At 35.0% G+C, this 20,930-nt stretch overlaps 3 protein-coding genes across 10 annotated transcripts; 2 read left to right on the top strand and 1 right to left on the bottom strand.

Annotated features, from left to right (window-relative positions):
* Positions 1 to 2,955: 2,955 nt before the first annotated feature.
* Positions 2,956 to 9,199, bottom strand: LOC106640548 (uncharacterized). 5 transcript variants are annotated; one of them, XM_089592204.1, is made up of 9 exons: positions 8,621 to 8,917; positions 8,384 to 8,520; positions 7,948 to 7,971; positions 7,041 to 7,371; positions 5,554 to 5,877; positions 5,183 to 5,414; positions 4,971 to 5,099; positions 4,786 to 4,842; positions 2,956 to 3,860 (listed from the first exon to the last, which is right to left on the bottom strand). In XM_089592204.1, the coding sequence occupies exons 3-9, from the start codon at positions 7,966 to 7,968 to the stop codon at positions 3,821 to 3,823; spliced, it is 1,134 nt and encodes a 377-aa protein (XP_089448330.1). In that variant the 5' UTR covers positions 7,969 to 7,971; positions 8,384 to 8,520; positions 8,621 to 8,917; the 3' UTR covers positions 2,956 to 3,820. The 5 variants fall into 5 exon arrangements, with proteins under 5 accessions (XP_089448330.1, XP_089448323.1, XP_089448338.1 ...); XM_089592197.1 differs by lacking the exons at positions 8,384 to 8,520; positions 8,621 to 8,917 and adding an exon at positions 9,045 to 9,199; XM_089592212.1 differs by lacking the exons at positions 8,384 to 8,520; positions 8,621 to 8,917 and adding an exon at positions 9,045 to 9,199 and having other exon boundaries at positions 5,183 to 5,396.
* Positions 9,200 to 9,948: 749 nt separating this feature from the next.
* Positions 9,949 to 13,839, top strand: CPSF2 (cleavage and polyadenylation specificity factor subunit 2). Its single transcript, XM_014354670.2, has 11 exons — positions 9,949 to 10,272; positions 10,575 to 10,735; positions 10,810 to 10,969; positions 11,045 to 11,396; positions 11,509 to 11,819; positions 11,936 to 12,195; positions 12,277 to 12,462; positions 12,529 to 12,907; positions 13,016 to 13,210; positions 13,305 to 13,442; positions 13,585 to 13,839. The coding sequence occupies exons 2-11, from the start codon at positions 10,587 to 10,589 to the stop codon at positions 13,675 to 13,677; spliced, it is 2,223 nt and encodes a 740-aa protein (XP_014210156.2). The 5' UTR covers positions 9,949 to 10,272; positions 10,575 to 10,586; the 3' UTR covers positions 13,678 to 13,839.
* Positions 13,840 to 14,482: 643 nt separating this feature from the next.
* On the top strand, positions 14,483 to 20,889 carry Rab8 (RAS oncogene family member Rab8). 4 transcript variants are annotated; one of them, XM_014354685.3, is made up of 5 exons: positions 14,483 to 14,707; positions 15,032 to 15,265; positions 18,336 to 18,396; positions 18,568 to 18,913; positions 20,190 to 20,889. In XM_014354685.3, exons 2-5 carry the CDS (start codon positions 15,142 to 15,144, stop codon positions 20,286 to 20,288), a joined length of 630 nt encoding a protein of 209 aa, XP_014210171.1. In that variant the 5' UTR covers positions 14,483 to 14,707; positions 15,032 to 15,141; the 3' UTR covers positions 20,289 to 20,889. The 4 variants fall into 4 exon arrangements, with proteins under 4 accessions (XP_014210171.1, XP_014210168.1, XP_014210170.1 ...); XM_014354682.3 differs by having other exon boundaries at positions 14,483 to 14,750; XM_014354684.3 differs by lacking the exon at positions 14,483 to 14,707 and adding an exon at positions 14,759 to 14,873.
* Positions 20,890 to 20,930: the final 41 nt, after the last annotated feature.

Here is a 20,930-nt window from a genome sequence, read left to right as displayed (position 1 = left end):
CGCTCGTCAAGGGGGATTTGGGGAGAGAAAAAATAATGGGGGATTTGGGGAGCCGATTGCCTAGGGACTTTTAGATTTGTCTGCTAGTTATATTTTTCATTTTCTGTTGACAACACGTTGTCACTTGTCGCGCGTAAAATTCAAATCGTCACTAATTTTTTTTGAGTATAATATTTGAGAAAAATGAAGTCTGTGTAATAAATTAATGTTTCGAAAATACATATTTTAATCTGTGCACGGGTAGTGTTTTTTAAAAATGATTGTACTGAGTGATAATTGGAAAGCCACAAATCAAATCCGTCCAACAAATTTATGTGACTATTACAGAAAATTTTTAAAGTTTCAAAATTGATCATTTTTTGTTTTAACTTTTTTGAGTTTAACTTTTTAAATCGATTTCAAATTAGATAAAGTGACATTTGCTTCTGTTAAAACGCTCAACTTTCTTTTTTTTCGTGTGCCTTAAATAACAAAAACCATCTAGTGACTTATTAATTTTGTGTACCTTTTACATAGTTACGATTACTTCAAAACGTTTTTGTTAAATTTCAACTTTTTTCCTAATAAAAGCGTGACTATATTGATGAGTTAATATATTTGAAAAATTAAATAAACTGTCTCATTTGGGTTACAGGAAATGCAAATCAAATGCAAAACAACATTACATACGGTATTTTCAACTTTATTAGTGATAATGTTTTAAACTAGAAATACATAAAATATCCATGACAGAGGCAAGTTTCATGGTCCATCTGCTTTTCATTTGATTTTTCTGGATCACGAAGCACCCACAGATTGTCTTGAAGGGCTTGGCTTGCAAGAAACGATTTGAAAGTTTCTCCTTGGGAAGAGCTGCACTTTTGTCAGTAAAGATCTTTGAGATCATCTCAAGGTAAGTTTGTCCGTTGGCCTTGTTCAGCCAGGCTGCCATCTAATGCGAAAACATTTCACGAAAAAATCATGTGTTAAGGCACTTTCAAATTTGTATTATCAATTATATATTACTTAACGATAAGGAGAGAATATGTTACAGGTACACGGTACAAAAGGGTAAGATAAAAAAAAAAATTGGAGCGGGAAACAGGCTGGAAATCAGAAGAAGCATACATTCATATAGTAAATGTTTACGAAAACAAATGATGTATACATCGCACGAAATGGATTTTTTCTCAGTGATCGAAACATACATGTAATACCATGAAAAGATACAGAAAAATCGCGCGCTTTTGAGATAGAAAGAAAGTTCTGTCGGTCGCAACAGGCGCTGTTTCAAAAGATTGATCGTAAAAACGACTTAAGTTAAAGTGTTCACAGAATTAATTTTAATTTTTTATTTATTTATTTTTTTCAATGAATTTAAGTAGAGTATATCGACACTATCAATCACGAAACTGTAACTTGGCCAGTTTTCGAAGCTAAAAGTAGCTTTCAGCGCGATTGAAATAGACATTTTTTTCTACTTTGCAATGTCGGTGATAGATACCCAAGCAATATTATATAATACTCCAGGTTATTGTTTCAAAAAAGCCAGCACTGCGTTGACGAGTACGGAAAAGTTTTCGCATGTTTCTCTAAAGAGTACGTTTGGATTGTGCCGAAAGTTAGATTTTATTGTTCATGATAGTTGCGAAATCCCGAGGAAGCATGCACAGAGATTTCATTGACTGTTCACGTTGTGATTGTTATCTTCTTGTCTCCAGTCATCGTCTCTTCATCACAATTTGCAAACAATCTTGCAACATTTTCTTACAAACATAGCATGAGTTTACTTATACAAGATGCGCAAGTCCCATTAAAAGTTCAGCGTATTATTATGAATGATAAAACTCAGAGCTTATAAATACAAGATGAAATGTGTGAAGCTTGTCTTTTTGAATTTTGAGCAGAAATTGGGACTATCAAAAACGTCAAATTATTTAAAATCATCAAATCACGCGAAACAAGATTATTAACTAAATAACTCCGAATTTCTGCTCAATGAACGAGTGATCTTAAAAAAAACAATAAAAGTTGCTCTCGCCAATGAGTCCAGGAAATCCTGCTGGATGATTCGCTCAAGGATGTGTTTTAGCAACAGCAATGTAGAACCATGTAAAGGACGCACGCTCTTATTTCTGTGATATAAACGTACCTTTTTTTAATGATCGCAAGGCCGCCGGAGCGCAAACGCATTTTCATCGCCTTCGTCGGATTTGTATTTTTCTCTAAATCGGGCACATATGGACATTATTTATCGGCGATTGGCTACACTTTCCTCTTTCGACGTTAATTAAGCGACGCTGAGTATTGGGTACGGATGGCGCCAACGTGCGCCAAGTGGACGACGCAAAAATGTTTCTCTTCTCTCGTTTCGCAAAAATGTTTTTCTTGTCGAGAGAAAACGAGTTACAAAAGAGGCGAAGTTCCGGCGCAATGTCTTCTGTACTACGCTAAGCAATAGTCGACTCTTCGTGCAAAAGATGATGTTTTCTCATTCCATGAATATCCTATCAGCATTACTAGTCGTCCTTATTATTAATTTTTCAAAGTATCTTGAATATCATTTCAGCTCAATAAATCCTTAAAATTTTTCACTTTAAATAGAAAATTTTTTTGTAATTGGCCAAGGAACTTAGTGACAGGAATAAAATGTTCATGAGGGTTTAAACGAATTTCTTTGAAATTCAGTTGCAGCACGTAAAAAAATTAATCAATAACGACATTATTTCATTGAGTTATGTTATGCCAATGTTTTTAACTGTAAAGGATGAGGAATTTTTAAGTTACACCTAGCAAACGCATTTTTTTAAGATTTCATTAGATCTCATGCAGATTTTTTATGTCCATCTTGAATACATCTTTAGCGAATTTTACTTTCAAAAATTTCTTAAAGATTGACATAAGAAGTCTACAAGATTTCTACAAGAAACGTTGATAAAATGCGTTTGCTAAGCATATTTAATGAAACAGAAATACTGACAATTTTTTTTGTTTTTAATGAAAGCAACTTTAAGCATTTCTGTTTTATTGACTAATGTTTAAAACATTGTGTCTCAAATTCTTACACATACAAAAAAGAAAAAGAACAAAATTATACATCAACTTTTCAATGTTGCTAGCTTATCTACATAGTATGAGATTATACTTAACTAGGAAAAAAAAAAATCAAAGTTCGTAGCCTATGTTAAAACTAAGCTTAGTCCCCAATCAGGCGAGTGGTAATGGCTAACTACTTTAAATCTTTTTTCCAGACAATTAAATGTTCATCGAAGCAAATACTTGCATGTGCTTTCTGTGTTCTTTTTTTTATTTAATGTATTGATATTTATAATGTTTAATAAGAATTACTTTTTTTTTTGTTTGACAAAAGTTAACAGTATAAAAATGTTTAATTTCTATTAATAATTCTCAGTTATCAAATAATGTCTGTACTCATCAAAATGTACGCTCCTGCGCAACCTCTCGAATTATCTTTACAAAACCTTATAAACAAATTGTAACTTTTGTCTCTTGAAACCACACTTAACCTTAAGTAACTTTACACACGATCATTCAGCATTATTTTCTATGTCTTTGTTTTCCCACATATGTAATTTTACATTTTGCTTCTCAAATTCGTACAAACTAGGTATACAGTCATTAATTATCATGTATATTCTTGTGTCGGTAAAGTGGGCTTTTAGTTTCGAGAGTAGGGGCATAACGGATGTGTGTATTTGACGTAGACATATATTCGCGCACTTATATAATTATCCCCATGAGTTTCTTATTCTTATAGGTAATTTGCCATATTATTCGTGTGCGCTTATACAAGCGCTTTAGTAGGTACACGTTCGGTTATTTAGTACCTTGGTGGCATCGCGTCTGCCGGGCCTGGGAAGCTAAAATTAAAAAAAAAAAAAAAAAAAAAAAAAAAAAAGAAATCGCAGGATTAATCGTTGTAATAATATAAATTTTTACATTTTTCTTTCAATACGGCGCAGTACGAAAGTATAAGATGTAACTATGAGTACGGCAGCCTCCCATCATTGTATCGCGTTTATTTTTTACAAAAACGCTTACTTAAATCGATGGAAAATCGTCACGCATGACACCTACAATTAATAGAATTGCAATAACGACGAGAATAGTAGTTTTCGACGCCCCAAGGGCACGGTTAGTGTACATATACGCCCGAGTTGCGCGAACGACGTTTTTTGCTGTGGGGCGTGAAAATGTTGGTAGGTTTTTGTCGTTTGTAGTTGAAAAATAAAAAAACTGGATCAAATCTGCGGTTTCTCGGTCGCATTGTCGATCGCTTCGCAGGGTGTACACAAAATTAATTGTACGTACGGTCGCTATTCTTTTAGGGTGGCGCGCGCTCGCATATAAATTCATAAAATATGTTGAAAGAGAATACTAGTAAGCAACCTTTGAGTTTCCAATTGCATTACACAACAATGCATCCATAAAATTTGGGAAAAATCAATAGCTGCTTATTACTGCCAAGTATAATTGAATATCGTTACATCTTATACTTTTACACAATGATGATATTTCGTGTCGCCCTGCGCATAATAGATTTTTCTTTCAATAACTCAACGCTCGTGCGAAATTAGTTTTCAGATAAGTATGAGAAAACGTATCGAAACGCAAAAGAACGAGAGCGCAAGGTCATTTACTCTGCTCAGTGTTCCTTTTCGCATTCTGTTTTTTCATTTTTTTTTGTTCTTCAATCGATCGAAAAATTCAAAGCATTGCGGTATTCCGAAAAACGGGCATTAAAAAAAAAAAAAAAACATAAATAAAAGGCAAAAGGTAACTTACCGACCACCTCCACGAGGAGGACCATATGGGTCTGCTCTGTCATATCCTTCTGTGTATCTGCAACAAAATTGATTAATTTTATTTTCAGACGACAATTAGATTAAGTTGTCTTCGTCATTCATAAGAAATAATGACTTTATGCATCAAAAAATTAATAATGATACTGTTTATCAAGCGTGACTTACCCTCCAACTTGGTATCCGGCACTCGGTACAGTCCCTCCAGCTCTTCGACTGAACATATCTGCTTGTGGTCCAGGACCAGCGTTGTAACTAGGTCCGCCAGTGTTGTAGCTAGGTGCTCCACCGATTGGTCTGTTGAACGAATATTCAATAAGAATGAGGAAGGTTTCCACAATTCGAACGAGTTTTTGAGGAAATCCAAGCAAAACTTTTACCCAACATCTCCATATCCTGCGCTGTAACCGCCGGCGGCCACACCACTGCCGTTTCTCATGGGTCCAGCTGCCGTGCGGTCATAGTCGGTGCGCGGGGCATACGCGTCGGCACGGCCCGTCGTAAAGCTGTCGGTTCGTCCATAGTCAACTGGTCCTGGCGCTGCCCTGCTGAAATCACTCGTCATACCACCACCTGCCACTGAGTAGTCGCACACTGTTTGTCGAGAATAAGCTACATTCATGGAACAACAAATATTACAAGATTAATACTTTTCATCTACGGATAAAAGAAAGCGTTGACTAAGTCAAAAATTAAAATACACAACGCATGTACAGCACGAGCTGCAAAACAGAAAAACAAAGAGACGTACTCGGAAACTCTCCACGGGTTCCATAGTCTGTCCTGGCGCCAAAGTCAGCCGTCCTGCCGTAGTCGGTTCTACCGTAGTCCACGGCAGCGGTCGGCCCGTATCCACCTACGGTACCACCAGCAGGTCCGTAGCCTCCCATGGGTGCCGTTGACGTGTAACCCATCGCAGCCCCACCGACGTTTTGTCCGTAGCCGCCTCGGTCGTTGTATCCACCGCCAAAGTCTCCCCGGCCACCAAAATCTCCACCCCCGCGGTTGTAGTCCTGGTAGCCGCCACCGCCACCACCGACTGAGCCTTCGTAGCCTGAATTATGGATTGGCAGGACTGTTGTTGTTGTGGTTGTTGTTGTTGTTAGTGGAAGAATAGCATCAGGAGCGGACGGAATCGAGAAGCAGACAAAACGAGGTCTTCGTTGCAATTTGATCGTTTCCCAGCGCTTTCAGCTTGCATTTTAGGTCCTAATACATCGCTCGCTTTTGTACATCTTTGTTTTAGGTCAATTAAAAACGTACATTCGGTTTTTTTTTTAATTATTTGAATTAACTGAAATGTTATCACGTTTCTAAACCATTGCCAAGTTAACACAAATAAGGTAGATTATTACTCGGGCTTAAACGTTTGTAAAAAAATGTCAATAGATTTTGTGCAAGCTCGGATGTGTTACGTCTTGTTAGTGAATTGCAGTGATTAATGAAAATGTAATATTTTAAGTGGTATATATTTCATACTTAATTATATGTCTTTTTAATTATAATAAAGCTCGGTTTATAAAAAAAAACGTCAAACGATGGTGATGCAAGGGCGAATCATTACCTTAGTTATGCGTAGTTAATTCTATTTTATCTGAATAAGCATTGCAAGTGTCTGATTGTTAATTTCTTTAGAGAAAATTTTACCATTGATTATCAGACATTGTCAAATTAGTAGTATCATTTTGTGAAATGTTTGTTACGACTAATAATTACGAACCATTTTCAGTAAAAGTACATCAACTAATTGAAATTACTAGCGTATTAGATATCAGTAAGTAATGGAGTTAGTAATAATGCTGTGGATGAATGCAATGAAACAAAGTATAGTTTACAGGTAAAGCTGTTAAAAAACCATGCAAAATTTGACTATTTCGTGTAAAGATGCTGAAGCATGTAAATACATTTATTTATTACTACTGTACTTCATTTAACTACTCACTTTTGTCTTTCTGTGATCTTGTATCTAAACATGTTTGCATTCTAGTAAATTTGATTTTGATAAATAGAAAGCGACTGATTCGGTTGCATGATGTTAGCTGCATAAAATTACAAACGCTTAAACACATGATAATAATCATAATCGCGACGCGATGCACAATAGACAAAACAACGCTTTAGATTAGAATGGAGATTTCGTTATCGTTGTCATCGTGCTTTTGAAAAATTCGTTAAAATCAACGAACTCGAAGAGAGTTTTTTTTTTTGTACGAACGACGCGGTGGTTATTCAACAAACCTCTCCTGTCGTTATACGGACCGGGACGAGTATCGCGGCCTCCATCTCGTCCTCCGCCTCTGCCTCCACGTATCGGACCGCCACGTCTGTCGTCTCGCCGGCCCCGCGACTTGCCCGTAGACTGTTCGACGTTGATCGTCACGCCTTTGAAGATGGAGTTGTGTAGAGACTTGATTGCCTCGGCAGCGGCTTCCTCGCGGGCCATGTGCACGAAGGCATAGCGGTTCATCACGTCGCACTCCGTGACCTCACCAAAGCGCACGAATAGGCTGCGCAGCTCGTCATTTCGGCAGTTTTCTGGTAGCCGGCCCACAAAGATTTTTGTTTTTTTCTTTGGTCATAAGAAACATCATTAAAATTAGTATATTCATCTTTTCCGTGAATTACGAGCAGTTGTAGTAATAAATCATTTAGTTCAGATCTAAAATCGCGATTGTTTCTTTTGAATTCGACCATACTAATGTAAGTGTAAGAGCATGGTGTCTGTTCAAGATTTACTCTTGCTCAACTGTTCATTGTCATTTATATTTTAATAAAAAACAACATTTTAGACTGTTGAGCTATTTATTTCCATAATATTGGAAAACTGAAGTGATAAAATGCTGATGGCATTTAATCCGACATTTGACTATAAAAATTATGATTTGTGCATCAAAGAGGAATTGTACTGCATTAGACAAAATATAATGAATTGTGTGAATATTTTTTATGTTGTTTTGTACAAAATAAACTATTTGCGTGAATCAACTGACCTTTCAAAAACAAAATTCTTAATGAAAAGATAAGCCTCATCGTTTGCCAAAATTTTTAAGCAATCTTAATGGATTGATTGGTTTTTAATGATTTATTAAAATTAAATAGCTCAAGGAATTTTTTTTGAAAAAAAAAATTTGTTTAAGATTCTTACCGGCGAGCTGGGTGACACCATTTTCTGAAAAAAGAAAGTTTATTTTATCATTAGTAATTGCACATTATTATTATATAGAGCTAAATTTAATGTAATTGTTTAGTTGCAAAACATTTGCTACACTTTCTAAAAAACTTGATGTACAGGGAATCTCAGTGACTTATTGGAGTATTAAGGAATTGATAGCGAATATTTTGTAAAAAGATTAATAAGCTCATTTTACCGCATGTACTTTTTTCAATACTCTTAAAATCATTTTAACTTACAACCCAAAAAAAGGAAAGCGAAATTGCGAGGCAAAATTCAAGTACCTACTTCAGCAGAATCAACAAAAGAGCATCCGTGACATTCTTAGAATCTTGATAGTGATAAAGTTGCGATAGGAAAAAAAAACTGAATCTTACCAAGGAAAAAATTGCTTAGAAAATGTAGATACCTAGTAAATGTATAATGCAATTCGTAGGTACAACGTTGAATTTTCAAGATGGACGGAGCATGTTTGATGGCGGTGGAAAGGGGGAATACGAGCGCTTGACCTCTTGTACTTGTCGCAAGATAAATTAGCTTCTCAGTCTGTTTGAAATACAGTAACATTATCATCAAAACAACTTTTGTTAACTCTTATTTGGTATTTAAAAAATAGCTGAAAATGATATGTACATATTTAACGTACAGGTGTATTCACCCTATTATCGATTCCATTAGCAAAGATGCAGAATGATTTGTGAATGTGTACACATACATACACAACACATTAATAAAACTAGCGTGCCTCGGTCAATTGTAGGTTATGAGTACTAACAATAACGAAGATGAATGATTAAATTGAATTGATCAAAACCCGGGTTGGATAGAATTATCTTGTATTCTTACGATTATACAATATGCGTAAAGAAAATCTCGTGAAGGAGCTCTAGGTACTAAAGAACTACATGTTAAAAAAAATAATTAAGTTGGCAGAGGTATGCGATGGTTCTACCCATTGCTTGGTACAAACTCTGAATGCATCACTTTATTTTGTAAGTTGGTATAACAAGCGCAGCGAATGTTTACAACTGAAAGGAGTAAATTAATAGATTAATTGTTAAGATACTTACGAGGTTACTCATTTTGGAGAAATGGACGAAACAAACCACAATAAAGAAAGTTTAGTTTGACACTAATAAAGATTAACTCAAAAGCTGACCAATGCCTCTGCTAATGCACAAAACCTCTGGCAAATATATAGGGTCTGGGATCTGGGGTGTGTTGGTGGTTGGACGACTGGACGTTGGACTGGTTGGTGCATGCGCGCGTCGCGCGGTATTTTTTTTCATGCAGTTTAAGTATAATTATAATATTATTGTGCCTTCTGCCTTCTGCCCTTCTGCGAATTTCGAATTTTTGAGACCCTATTATATAATATAAAGACTAAGAACTGAGACCCAATCGATAAAAAATAAAAAGTTTTTTTCATATAGGTGCCATATTTTTGGCAAAAAAAAAATTATCTTCTGCTCAAAAATCAATCTGTAATATAATTGACCCATGGCATTTTCTCAACCAATTTTATACTGTCTATCTGGTTTTTTAGGTTGCGGCTGGTTTATACAATCAACTAAATGGCAGAATGGCACTACTATAACTACCACATAACTCTTTACCAGAATGAAATATGACATAGATATTTCAAATCTCCTTGAATCACAAAGTCTCTCATTTTTCCTATGAATTGCGGCTGGTTTAAATTTTCAACCATCCTCGAGTCTTAGCACTAGGTTCAACAGTTACTTTACTCACGGTGTAGTTTCATGCAGTCCCAACTCCCAAGTCCCATTTAAAACTAATGGTAAATGTCGCGCGTCTATTGATCTATTCTAAATTAGAATTTCTAATACAAATATCTAATACAATTAACAATTTCGCGCCCATCCCTGGAGTGCCCAGTGCCCTCTAGACCTACCTAGAAGTAACTGTAACTTTATTTTTCGTCGTACCAAGACCCTTACCCTTTTGAGTTTCAAAAATATTTCAACTTACTTAGTTGTTGATGGAAAAATCTTGCTCATTTACTTACTTACTTAACCGCTACTTTGGACGGAGTGTTCGGTAATACTTACGTCCTCAGAGTGCCGCAGACAGCGACCTTTAGCGTTGGATTGGAGTGCGCGGCCCGGGTGGCATTGTTTAACTTCACCGCTCACGACGGAGACCAAAAATAATCTGCTTTTAAAACCATTCACTACGTATCCAAAATGTTTATTCATATGAGGGAATGCCAACAGTGTTAATTTTTCATCGTTAATTTATCGTGGGTGGGATCTATTAAGACATCGATAATTACAGGTAGCTATCAAACCATTTATTTGTATGATTTCCATGCGCAATTTGTGTGTGCACTTTTGTTTACAGGTTACTTACGCATCCTTTTAAACCTTTTTTTTTTTTTTTTTTTTTCTTACCACACCAGAAACTTTCAAAAAATAAGTTAAAATGCTGATTTCTTACACTTGTTTTGAATTCCAATTCTTTAAAATCAATAAATAATGGATTTTCTGTGTTTTGTTAACGTATCTAACTCATGTTACTCATGTACTTGTAACTTATCACCAATTTTTGTAAAAGTAATGAATATTAATTTATTGCAGCATTGTCGAAAAATGACGTCAATTATAAAATTACATGCCATTTCTGGAGCTCTAGATGAATCGCCTCCTTGCTACATTTTGCAAGTCGATGAGCTGAGAATACTGTTAGATTGTGGCTGGGATGAGAAATTCGACCAAGACTTTATAAAAGAATTGAAGAGGTGTGTTTCCTTTTCCTTATGAAACGTGTCAACTTTGCAATTATTTATAATTCGAATCTTTAACTTCTTTCAAGGCATGTTCATCAAATAGATGCTGTTCTGTTATCTTATCCAGATCCCTTACATTTAGGGGCTTTACCCTATTTAGTGGGTAAATGTGGATTAAGTTGTCCCATATATGCAACGATACCTGTTTATAAAATGGGTCAAATGTTTATGTATGACATTTTTCAGGTTTGTAGAATCAACGATGTTTATGCTAATTAAAAAAACAAAATGGAATTTTTATGCATTTCTGATTCATTTTAGTCTAGACACAACATGGAAGATTTTACATTGTTCACGCTTGATGATGTTGATGCTGCATTTGAAAAAATCGTACAGTTGAAATACAATCAGAGTATATCTATGAAAGATAAAGGATACGGTGTTACGTTGACACCTTTGCCAGCTGGTCACATGATCGGTGGAACAATATGGAAAATAGTAAAAGTTGGGGAAGAAGATATCATATATGCCGTAGATTTCAATCACAAAAAAGAGAGACATTTGAATGGTTGCGAATTAGAAAGGTTACAGAGGCCATCCCTTTTGATAACAGACAGTTTTAATGCGACCTATCAACAGGCAAGACGACGCACAAGGGATGAAAAATTAATGAGTTAGTCACACAAGTCATTTAACTATTGTTAAACTTTTCCAAATTGGATAATCTTTAACTTTGTATTACTCGAATTTGATGATTTTATTATTATTTATTTTTTCACCATCAGCAAATATTCTTCAAACTCTTCGTGGTGGAGGCAATGTTCTTGTAGGCGTTGACACCGCTGGTAGAGTCTTAGAATTAGCCCACATGTTGGATCAACTATGGAGGAATAAAGAATCTGGTCTACTTGCCTATTCGTTGGCATTACTAAACAACGTTAGTTACAACGTCGTTGAATTCGCAAAATCGCAGATTGAATGGATGAGCGACAAGCTTATGAAGACCTTTGAAGGTGCGAGAAATAATCCGTTCCAATTTAAGCATTTACAACTTTGTCATAGCATGGCTGAATTAAATCTAGTTCCTAGTCCAAAGGTATAGTGAGTTTTTTTTTATTTTTCTTAGAGACAAAGCTTAAAAAATTAATTTTGCCATCAAAAATGTAAGTAAATTCTAAATGATATGTTGATTGATGTGGTTATTATTTATAGGTTGTCTTAGCCAGCACTCCAGACATGGAATGCGGTTTTTCGCGCGATCTTTTTTTGCAGTGGTGCAGCAATCCTCAAAATAGTATTATTATAACGAGCCGAACTTCACCAGGTACATTGGCTAGAGATCTCAAAGAAAACGGTGGGAATAGAAACATAACTTTAGAAATAAAAAAAAAAGTTAAATTAGAAGGAGCAGAGCTGGAAGAGCATTTGAAAAAGGAGAGGCTAAAGCAAGAGCAGTTAAAGCAAGACAAAATGTAACATTTTATAGTTATTAGTTGTCCTCTAATTATTCCTTAACAACTAGTAGTACATAACGTGTTAAAATTAATTTTCAGGGAGACTGCTGATGTCAGCTCGGAATCTGAAGATGAGTTAGATGTAGGAGGTGGAACCGGTAAGCACGATTTATTAGTGAAGCAAGAGCACAAACAGGGCTTTTTCAAGCAAAGTAAAAAGCAACATCCTATGTTTCCTGTCATTGAGGAAAAGATCAAAGTAGATGAATACGGAGAAATTATCAAGTAAGTCAAGTTGTTGTCGATGGATAAAAAATGCTTCTGTTATTTACAATTAATAATTTATTACAGACCTGAAGATTACAAAATCGCAGAAATACTGCCTGAAGCCGAGGAAAATAAAGAAAACGTCGAGACCAAAGTTCAAGACGAGCTAATGCAGCAGCGTCCATCAGAATTCAATGCTGATATTCCAACAAAGTGTGTCCAGACCACTCGAACTGTAGCTGTCAACGCTTCAGTGACATACATTGATTTCGAGGGTCGCTCGGATGGCGAGTCATTACAAAAAATCCTGGCACAACTTCGGCCTCGAAGAATTATCTTGGTGAGAGGTTCGTGGAAGGATTCTAAATTGCTGGAAGAGCAAGCACAGAATATTGGTGCACGTGTTTTGATTCCTTCAAGAGGAGCAACTGTGGATGCTACAACTGAAACGCATATTTATCAAGTAATCACATTTTTTTTTCTGTGCGTTATTATTTCCATCTCCTGCAGTTCAGGAGAACATAATGTAGGTTGAAAAAATTTCTACTTGTTTTTTTTACTATTATTTCAGGTACGTTTGACTGATGCTTTAGTCTCTGGATTAAAATTTTCACGAGGAAAAGCAGATTCCGAAGTCGCTTGGGTGGATGCTCTGATAACGGCGAGAGATCAAGTTTGTCGTGACGTTATAATGGAAACTGAAAATGACGATACAATTGACAGAGCTGAAAAAATTCATACATTAGAGCCTTTGGCACCCAATGAAGTAAGTTTATAGTTAATGTTAATTCACGCAACATTGTCAATTTACTTGTAAACAAGTTTTTAACATTTTTTTTTTTTTTTTTTTTTTTTTGTAGATTCCAGGACATCAAACTGTATTCATTAATGAACTGAAATTATCAGATTTCAAACAAATCTTGAACAAATCCAACATTGCCTCTGAATTCTCTGGTGGAGTTTTATGGTGTTGCAATAACACTATTGCAGTGAGAAGGGTAAGATATAAATTTTTTCAATTTGCATACTAAATAAGCACACATAATTTCAGCTTTTTACTCATTACATTGTCTCAATTGTTTGTTATTCCATAAAATATTGATAATTGTACGAAACTTCAATATATACATTTTTTTTTAGCACGAGGCTGGTAAAATTATCTTAGAGGGATGTCTTTCTGAAGAATACTTCCGAGTGCGAGACTTACTGTACGAACAATATGCAATTGTTTAATTACGTCTTTTCATTAAAACTAGATTAAGCGTGTAAATATATAAATATTCAAATTCATCCAATGAATCATGCGTGTAACAACATTTTTCATACAATTTTTTATTCTTTTATGTATGGAAATTTTTAAATGTCACGAGGGTGATATTAATAAAAAAAAAAGAATTTATTCTCATGGCGCATGGACATTATTAAATATTTATTAAGTTGATACGTAAGTTAGACTAATGTGAACATTTTTTTAAATATAATATTGTGGTTTCCGGTAGAATTCGCTTTTTGCTCGAAGAGGCAATCATGTGGTAGATTTTAAACACTGTTCTATGAGCATTAAGCAGTGAATGCGATTTTAACCCCCCCCCCTTCCAAAAAAAAACTACTACCTACTTATCAGCAAAAAACCTTCCTGATCTTAATTTTTGTTATAAAAAAATTCGGCTTCGTTGTGCGGACTGTTCGACATATAAGTACTTAGTCGACAGTCGACAACAGTTTTTTTTGTTTAACCTGTTTTACCCGTAAAGAGGTAAGAAGTACCCATTCTTATCTCCGCGTAAAGTCGCGCACCTATCAGAGGAAGAGTAAAATATGGTAACATTTTTATCGAAGACTGTATAGCTGTAAGTATATCCGCAGACTCCGAAACTCTAAAGAGAATAGAATAATAATTAATAATCGCTGATCAGAAAAGCTCACAAAGGGAAGATTAAGAATAAGAGAAGAAACAGTCGCGGGGCGTGCGCGCGTATATATATATATACACAGCTGGCGTGACGGGTGTCCGTTGGAGAGTTACGGCAGTCCAAGCCCATCATCATCTAGAGCCGCATAGGTCCTCGTCGAGCGCGTCGTCGTCGTGTGCGCCCATTCGGTTATTGTGCCGAATAAAATAACCCTATCGTATCGGAGTTTTCGGTTTCTCAGGCGCGCTGATAAAAAAACAAATTTAGTGCTGCCGAGTACTTGATAAATGACAGCACACGCAACGCGGAGTAAAAAAAAAGAGATGTATAATTAATGCAGATGTGTAGATGTAAGTGAAAACCCGACACGGCTGCTACAGCTATTACAATTTAGTAAGTATAGTCGCAAGTCAAGAGTCATATAGGTATCACCACGGTTTCACGATACTTATCACACCGATCAAAAGATAAAAAAGATACCTAATACAATACCTACGTATTTGTTGTTCGCGTGTGGTAGGTATTATAGTTGTATACTTAGATAGGTTTGGTTTGAGTTGGATTGAGGAAGAGTTGACTTGAGTTGAGAGTGAGTGCTGGTGTGGTGCAAGAGCGTGAGTGAGTGAGAACCTATTGCACTTAATAGTAAGTAAACCTAGTCTGCGTGTGTGCAGTGTGTTCAAAAGAGGAAGAAGAAGAAGAAGCAGCGCAGCAAAGGAAGAGAACACAAAAACGAGAGAAAATTCAGTAGCTCTCGCGGCCGTCTAGGCCTGCCATCGACGAGATGGCCAAGACGTACGACTATCTGTTCAAGCTGCTGCTCATCGGTGACTCGGGCGTCGGCAAGACCTGTGTTCTCTTTCGCTTCTCCGAGGACGCCTTCAACACGACCTTCATATCGACCATCGGTGCGTATATAATGTTTTGCTTCGTTTGTGTCTTAACTGATATATAAACACCTGATCCGTCAGATGAATAGAAGCCCATCCCCTCGTACCTACATGTCTAGCTGCTCCATATGCAAACTCATCAAAACACTTATACATCCTCTCTTTTTTTTTCTGCTAGATTTCTTTTTATCTAATTTCCATATTTCCAATACCGTCATTCGAGACGGCAATACACACATCATTACATTATATCCACAAACAACGTCCTTGAAGACCTTGTCTTTTAAAGTAGATATACATACGTCGTCGTCGCATGCGGCTGACTTGCCTTTACTTTACAAATGCGACTACGTTGCACTTACATATACCTTATCAATAATAACGCTTGGGATCATCTGCTTTTTAATATTTGCTTTATTAATTTAGAAAAAAATAGTGCAGTGCATTAGAGGTTAGGGCGTGTATCCGTTGTGTGTGTATATGCATAATTTTTTTTTTTTTTTTTTTTTCAAATACACGGTGTGGCCTCTGGATCCGCTACTGCTGCCGATTGTAATTATACGTATACCTACACTATGTCTGACTCATTTCTTTGTTTGATAATTTGGTGTTTAAAATATTAAAAGTACTTGTACTTGTGTTTATAAACTACTGTGCTACTACTGCTTCTGGGATGCTGGGTTACATTTTTTATGGCATTGCTACGTAAACAACCGGTCATTCATGAAAATAGACCAGGTGTTGTTTGTTTTGCTCTATGAGAGAGAGCTTCTGAGAAATTTTTTGGTAGGAGCGTAATTTTTTTTTTATTATGATAGCGTGAAGTGTTGCGTGAACTTTAAATAGAGATTTTTATATATGGGATTATAATTGATTCGTATTTTAAATACTTTACATAATGTAAAAGACCTAATTCTCAGTAAGTACAATTAATCACATTTATCTTTTTGATAATTTTTATGATAAGAGCTGTGTACTTACCTTGCATTTCACAATACCAGTGTGGTGATAATGACAAATAAATAGTGCTTTTGTAGACCACGAGTGCTGGTGATAATCAAAGAATGTCGTCAATCTAATACTTGGAATGAAAGAAAAATTAATCTGATCCTGGTACTATTATAAAATGATCTAAATCATACATATATAATAATCTTTTAATTGCGTTTAATTACATGTATTGTGTAATTAATATTGTTTATCATTTTTGTCTTTCAATGAATGATGATACATAAAGTAAGCATGGCATAAAATTAATATTAATATGACATCATACCATTACTTATGATTTCTTTGAATTAACTTCTATTCTCATAAAATATACAAGTGTTTATTATTAACTCTGAGTTATGAAAGCACTTGTAACTGCTTTGCTAAAAGTATGAGTTACCTTTGCTTAGTGCATTGTGAAACTTCAGTGTCAAGAACTTCTTTGTTGATTTTTCATTATTGTCTGCTAAAAAATGTTAAAAAATTGTAGCCTTCAAATTGAATGGTAGAAATACTTGAAAATGACTATTTAAAAATAAGTTTTTATTTTTCATTGACTGTTAAGTAAGTTTAATTAAAATAAAAATTTTGCAAACTCATTGCTTTGCAAAAGTATCTAGTATTTTCATCAGAGCAAACAACATAAGCCTTCTATTTAACAAATAATGTTAATCCTCAAATGAATGTGATTGAAATAATTTTCCAGACTAGCATGACGTTTTTTGTCTGTAATTCCATCTCAGTACTAAAAATCACTACAAGTAAGAAAAAAACACTCGTTTTAAAGCAGCATCAGTCCTCTTTCTAAACAATTAGTAGTTTACACAAGAAAGAGTGCTGTTACACGTTTCCACACATGGTTACCTTATGTGTTTTTTTTGTTTTTTTCGTTTATCCTAATGAAGATTCCTTAGTTATAGTCAGTTATCTTGTACAAAGAAAAATTAAAATTTTTAAATTTATTTATCTATATTAAAATTATTTCAAGAAAGAAAACGTCTGTTGCATTGATTATTTGTTATTTTTATTTGTATCATTGTTTGGGCGATAAAGTTAATCATTTTTGTAGCGTGTATCCTTGAAATTCAAATTCTCCAAATCCATTCAACATAAAAACCTAGTAGTCCTCGTATACCACACATGGGTGTGCCGACGCGTCATCTTTTAATTAGACCTCGATCGCCGCCTTTAAATGTACAAACTAAAAATTTCGATTCCCTTCAACATATCCTGCTTTTTAGACATAAACGCAGAAACGCTTCGCATGATCTGCAGGTGGTGCAAAAACAAAGGACACGTTTTGCGTTGGCAAATACATACATATACACATATAAATTTTTATCGTCATAGACAAACACACTGTTTCGATTGCTTTTGACTCATAGTGACGATGACGACGGCGATGATGATGCATTTCGAGAAAAAAGACGAACGTCGTGTACGAATGCATCGTGATCGTGAGCTTTTGTTTTTTATAGTGAGCACAACATCATAGTCGTGGGAATAAAATTTTTCAGACCTCGCACGTCGTTGGAAAGTATTTATGCATGAAGTGGGGAAAAAAAGATATGTAGAAAAAAAATGTTTTAGCTCTTATAATTTGGATTTATTATTTTTCTTCAAAACTATTTTCAATGACTCACACATTTGTCTACATTTTTGTAGTATAGAAGTCTTGAAGCAGTAAAATCATTATATAGTTGAATTATTTCTATGCTGTATTTTATACTAAAAAATTGTTGTATTTCAGCCGACATGTCTCAATATTTGAAATCGACGTATAATCTTATTTATATTTATCTGCTCCTGAGATAAGCAGGTGAATAAAAATTGATCAATGTTTTTCAGTAACCGCAAGTAACTAAGTATTTGTAAAATTGACTTTTTAGAAAATTTGTCACCACTATCGAAATAATTTAGCAAAGTAAATTACTGTTATTTAATTTTTACAATTTGAACGAATATAATATATTATCTATCATCGCCCCCTCTCTTCGTCTCGTTTGATACCCTTTATCTTCACTCATCGAAATTCCTATAGTTAACTCAATTATTTTGTCTCTTCAACGTCCACATGATTTTTTTTTTTCTGTTTCAGGAATCGACTTTAAAATTCGCACAATAGAATTGGACGGCAAAAAGATCAAATTACAGATATGGTGAGTTTCCAATATACGAATTCAAATGGTACATAAACGTATTATATGTTGTAATTATAAAACTTCTGCAGAATGTTTGGGTTTAGATTTTTACTTTCTGTTCATACACGCGCACGACAAAAGTATTTTTTCACCTTGCCATAACTATTGTAATAAATACCATTCGTGCAGGGACACGGCTGGCCAGGAGAGGTTTCGCACAATAACGACGGCGTATTACAGAGGCGCGATGGGCATAATGCTCGTGTACGACGTGACGAACGAGAAAAGCTTCGAAAACATCAAGAACTGGATAAGGAACATCGAGGAGAACGCCTCAGCTGACGTTGAGAAGATGCTGTTGGGCAACAAGTGTGAGCTCAACAACAAAAGGCTGGTGTCGAAGGAGCAGGGCGAGGCGTTGGCCATTGAGTACGGTATCAAATTCATGGAGACCTCCGCCAAAGCGAGCATCAATGTCGAGGAGGCCTTTTTCGATCTTGCCCGGGATATCAAAGCGAAAATGGAAAAAAGACTGGTGAGTCGATTAGTTGTTATCGTCAACTGTTTCTTTCTCTCCCCCCTTCCCTCCTCTCTTTTCGTTTATCTTTAGGTGGAGGTTACACTGTGGGAACACTATCTAATTGTTTTTGTGTCTTGCAACTTTTTGTTTTATTTTTCACTCCTCCACGTTAACTGTGAAAAAAAATTTTTTATTGAATTAATTTGTTGATGTATTGTTTAAATGGATATTATCAAAAAAGATATAATTTACGTTTTCCCACAGTGTTTTATTCGAGTCGTCGTGTTTCCAATTTTAATTAAGTCATGAATGTGGATTCAATACCGCATAACCGCTCATTACCATAGCAATTTAACTTGTGGTATTAAAACCTCCCCATACTAATTTCAATAAAGACAATATCATGTGGTTAATCATATTCATAGTACATTAATCAATTTTCATCATAATTAGAAACACTTTATTCTCTTGCATCATTACGTTTTACTTTTTTCATTTTAACAATAACAGTTTCATTCGTTCTAAAATATACGAAAATAACCAATGTTTATCTGTTTCCCATGCCTCTTTTTCTATGTGTTTGGTGCGGGTCTATATTGGCAGAAGGTAATCTCTATCCTGACTATTCATTTTGTTGTTTATTTCTACCATACTAATTTATGCTACCATTTGTACTTGCACAATTAATTTGCGGTGTTGTGAAAGATGTTAACAGTAGAAAAAAAAAGTCTATTTATAAAGTGATTGACTTCAGCATTTCGTTATTGAACGCTGTCAAATCTATATTTAAATTAGTTGGCAGTCGCACTTGAATAGTTTATGAAATAAATAGTAGCTTGTGCACTTTTTTTTTTTTTTTTTTTAAACGTCTTGCACCCATGTTGATTGTGTGTTTCTAATTTTTATGTTCACTGTTTGTGTAAGATTGTTGTTTGTTTTTTAATTTTTAATAGAATTACTTTTTTTTTTTTTTCCGAAATATTTTGAAAGTCAAAGAAAACTATACATTAACTTTTTCAACAACACTATCGGCTTATAACAATGCATACTTATATAAAAATTTGTTCAACTAAAATTTTTTTTTAACGAGTTTCAGAATTTACATTTGAACAAAAAAGTTTTCTTTCTCTTGACAACTCAAGTACTTTGCTTCAAAGTTAACTTTACAGTAGCTCTTAATACACTTTTTGTTGATACTTATTTTACTGTGTAACTTAAATTTTTGAAACTTATTAGTCGAGTCAACGTCCCAATTGAAAAAAATTTTACATGTTAAATTTCTGAATTTCAGGAGGCATCAAATCCACCAAAAAGTGGCGGCCACCAACTAAAAGCTATGGAGCCGCAAAGGAAGCCTCAAAGTCTATTTTCGCGTTGTTCTATACTTTGACCCACCTGTTATTCGATACTAAGGCCCACTTGTCTACTACTGTTGTCTACTTACGTTCAAAGAGCAGACTTGCAATGGGCATCTGCCCACCAAGAGGACCTGTGATTTTGCTCCTTGATGATAGATATCTCGTCGATTGGGTGGTGTTTTTATAAATTATACAAAATAATCGACACTCCTATAAGGAATTTACTGGCGGGGGTGGGGAGAAACTGTACTGACTTCATAGGCTGAACTATTCACACGATAAAATAGTGTCCCTTACTTTCCTTCGTCGAATTCGATACGAATGAGTTGAGCAAGTTTTTATTTTAGATACTGTGAAACATACACGAACTTTTTAGAATCAAACTTGGCTGCGTAATTGACAAATCACGACCAACAGTTTTTAAAAAATGAAGAAAAAAAAAGGAGCAATGATTAGAAAAAAAAAAAAAAAAAAAAAAAACTAAACAAAAACTTGGAAGTATTTTTAATTCTTTGTATAAAATTGTTGTAAAAACTGTGAAAGTCAGGTTGCAGTCGTATTAGTAAATAATGATGTGATGCAATTTACGAATAAAAATTTTTATTGTGTTGCAGTGACACGTTTTTTGACGAAGCGCTTTGTTCATTATTTTGGCCTCCATTTGCACCACAAAA

The sequence above is a fragment of the Copidosoma floridanum genome, unplaced genomic scaffold (assembly GCF_036245765.1).
Source record: "Copidosoma floridanum isolate Cflo_tuat_1 unplaced genomic scaffold, Cflo_Japanese_pri ptg000001l, whole genome shotgun sequence".
In the NCBI taxonomy this organism is placed as follows: domain Eukaryota; kingdom Metazoa; phylum Arthropoda; class Insecta; order Hymenoptera; family Encyrtidae; genus Copidosoma; species Copidosoma floridanum.
Note: the sequence above shows the minus strand (reverse complement) of the source record. Positions and strands in the feature narration are given on the sequence as shown.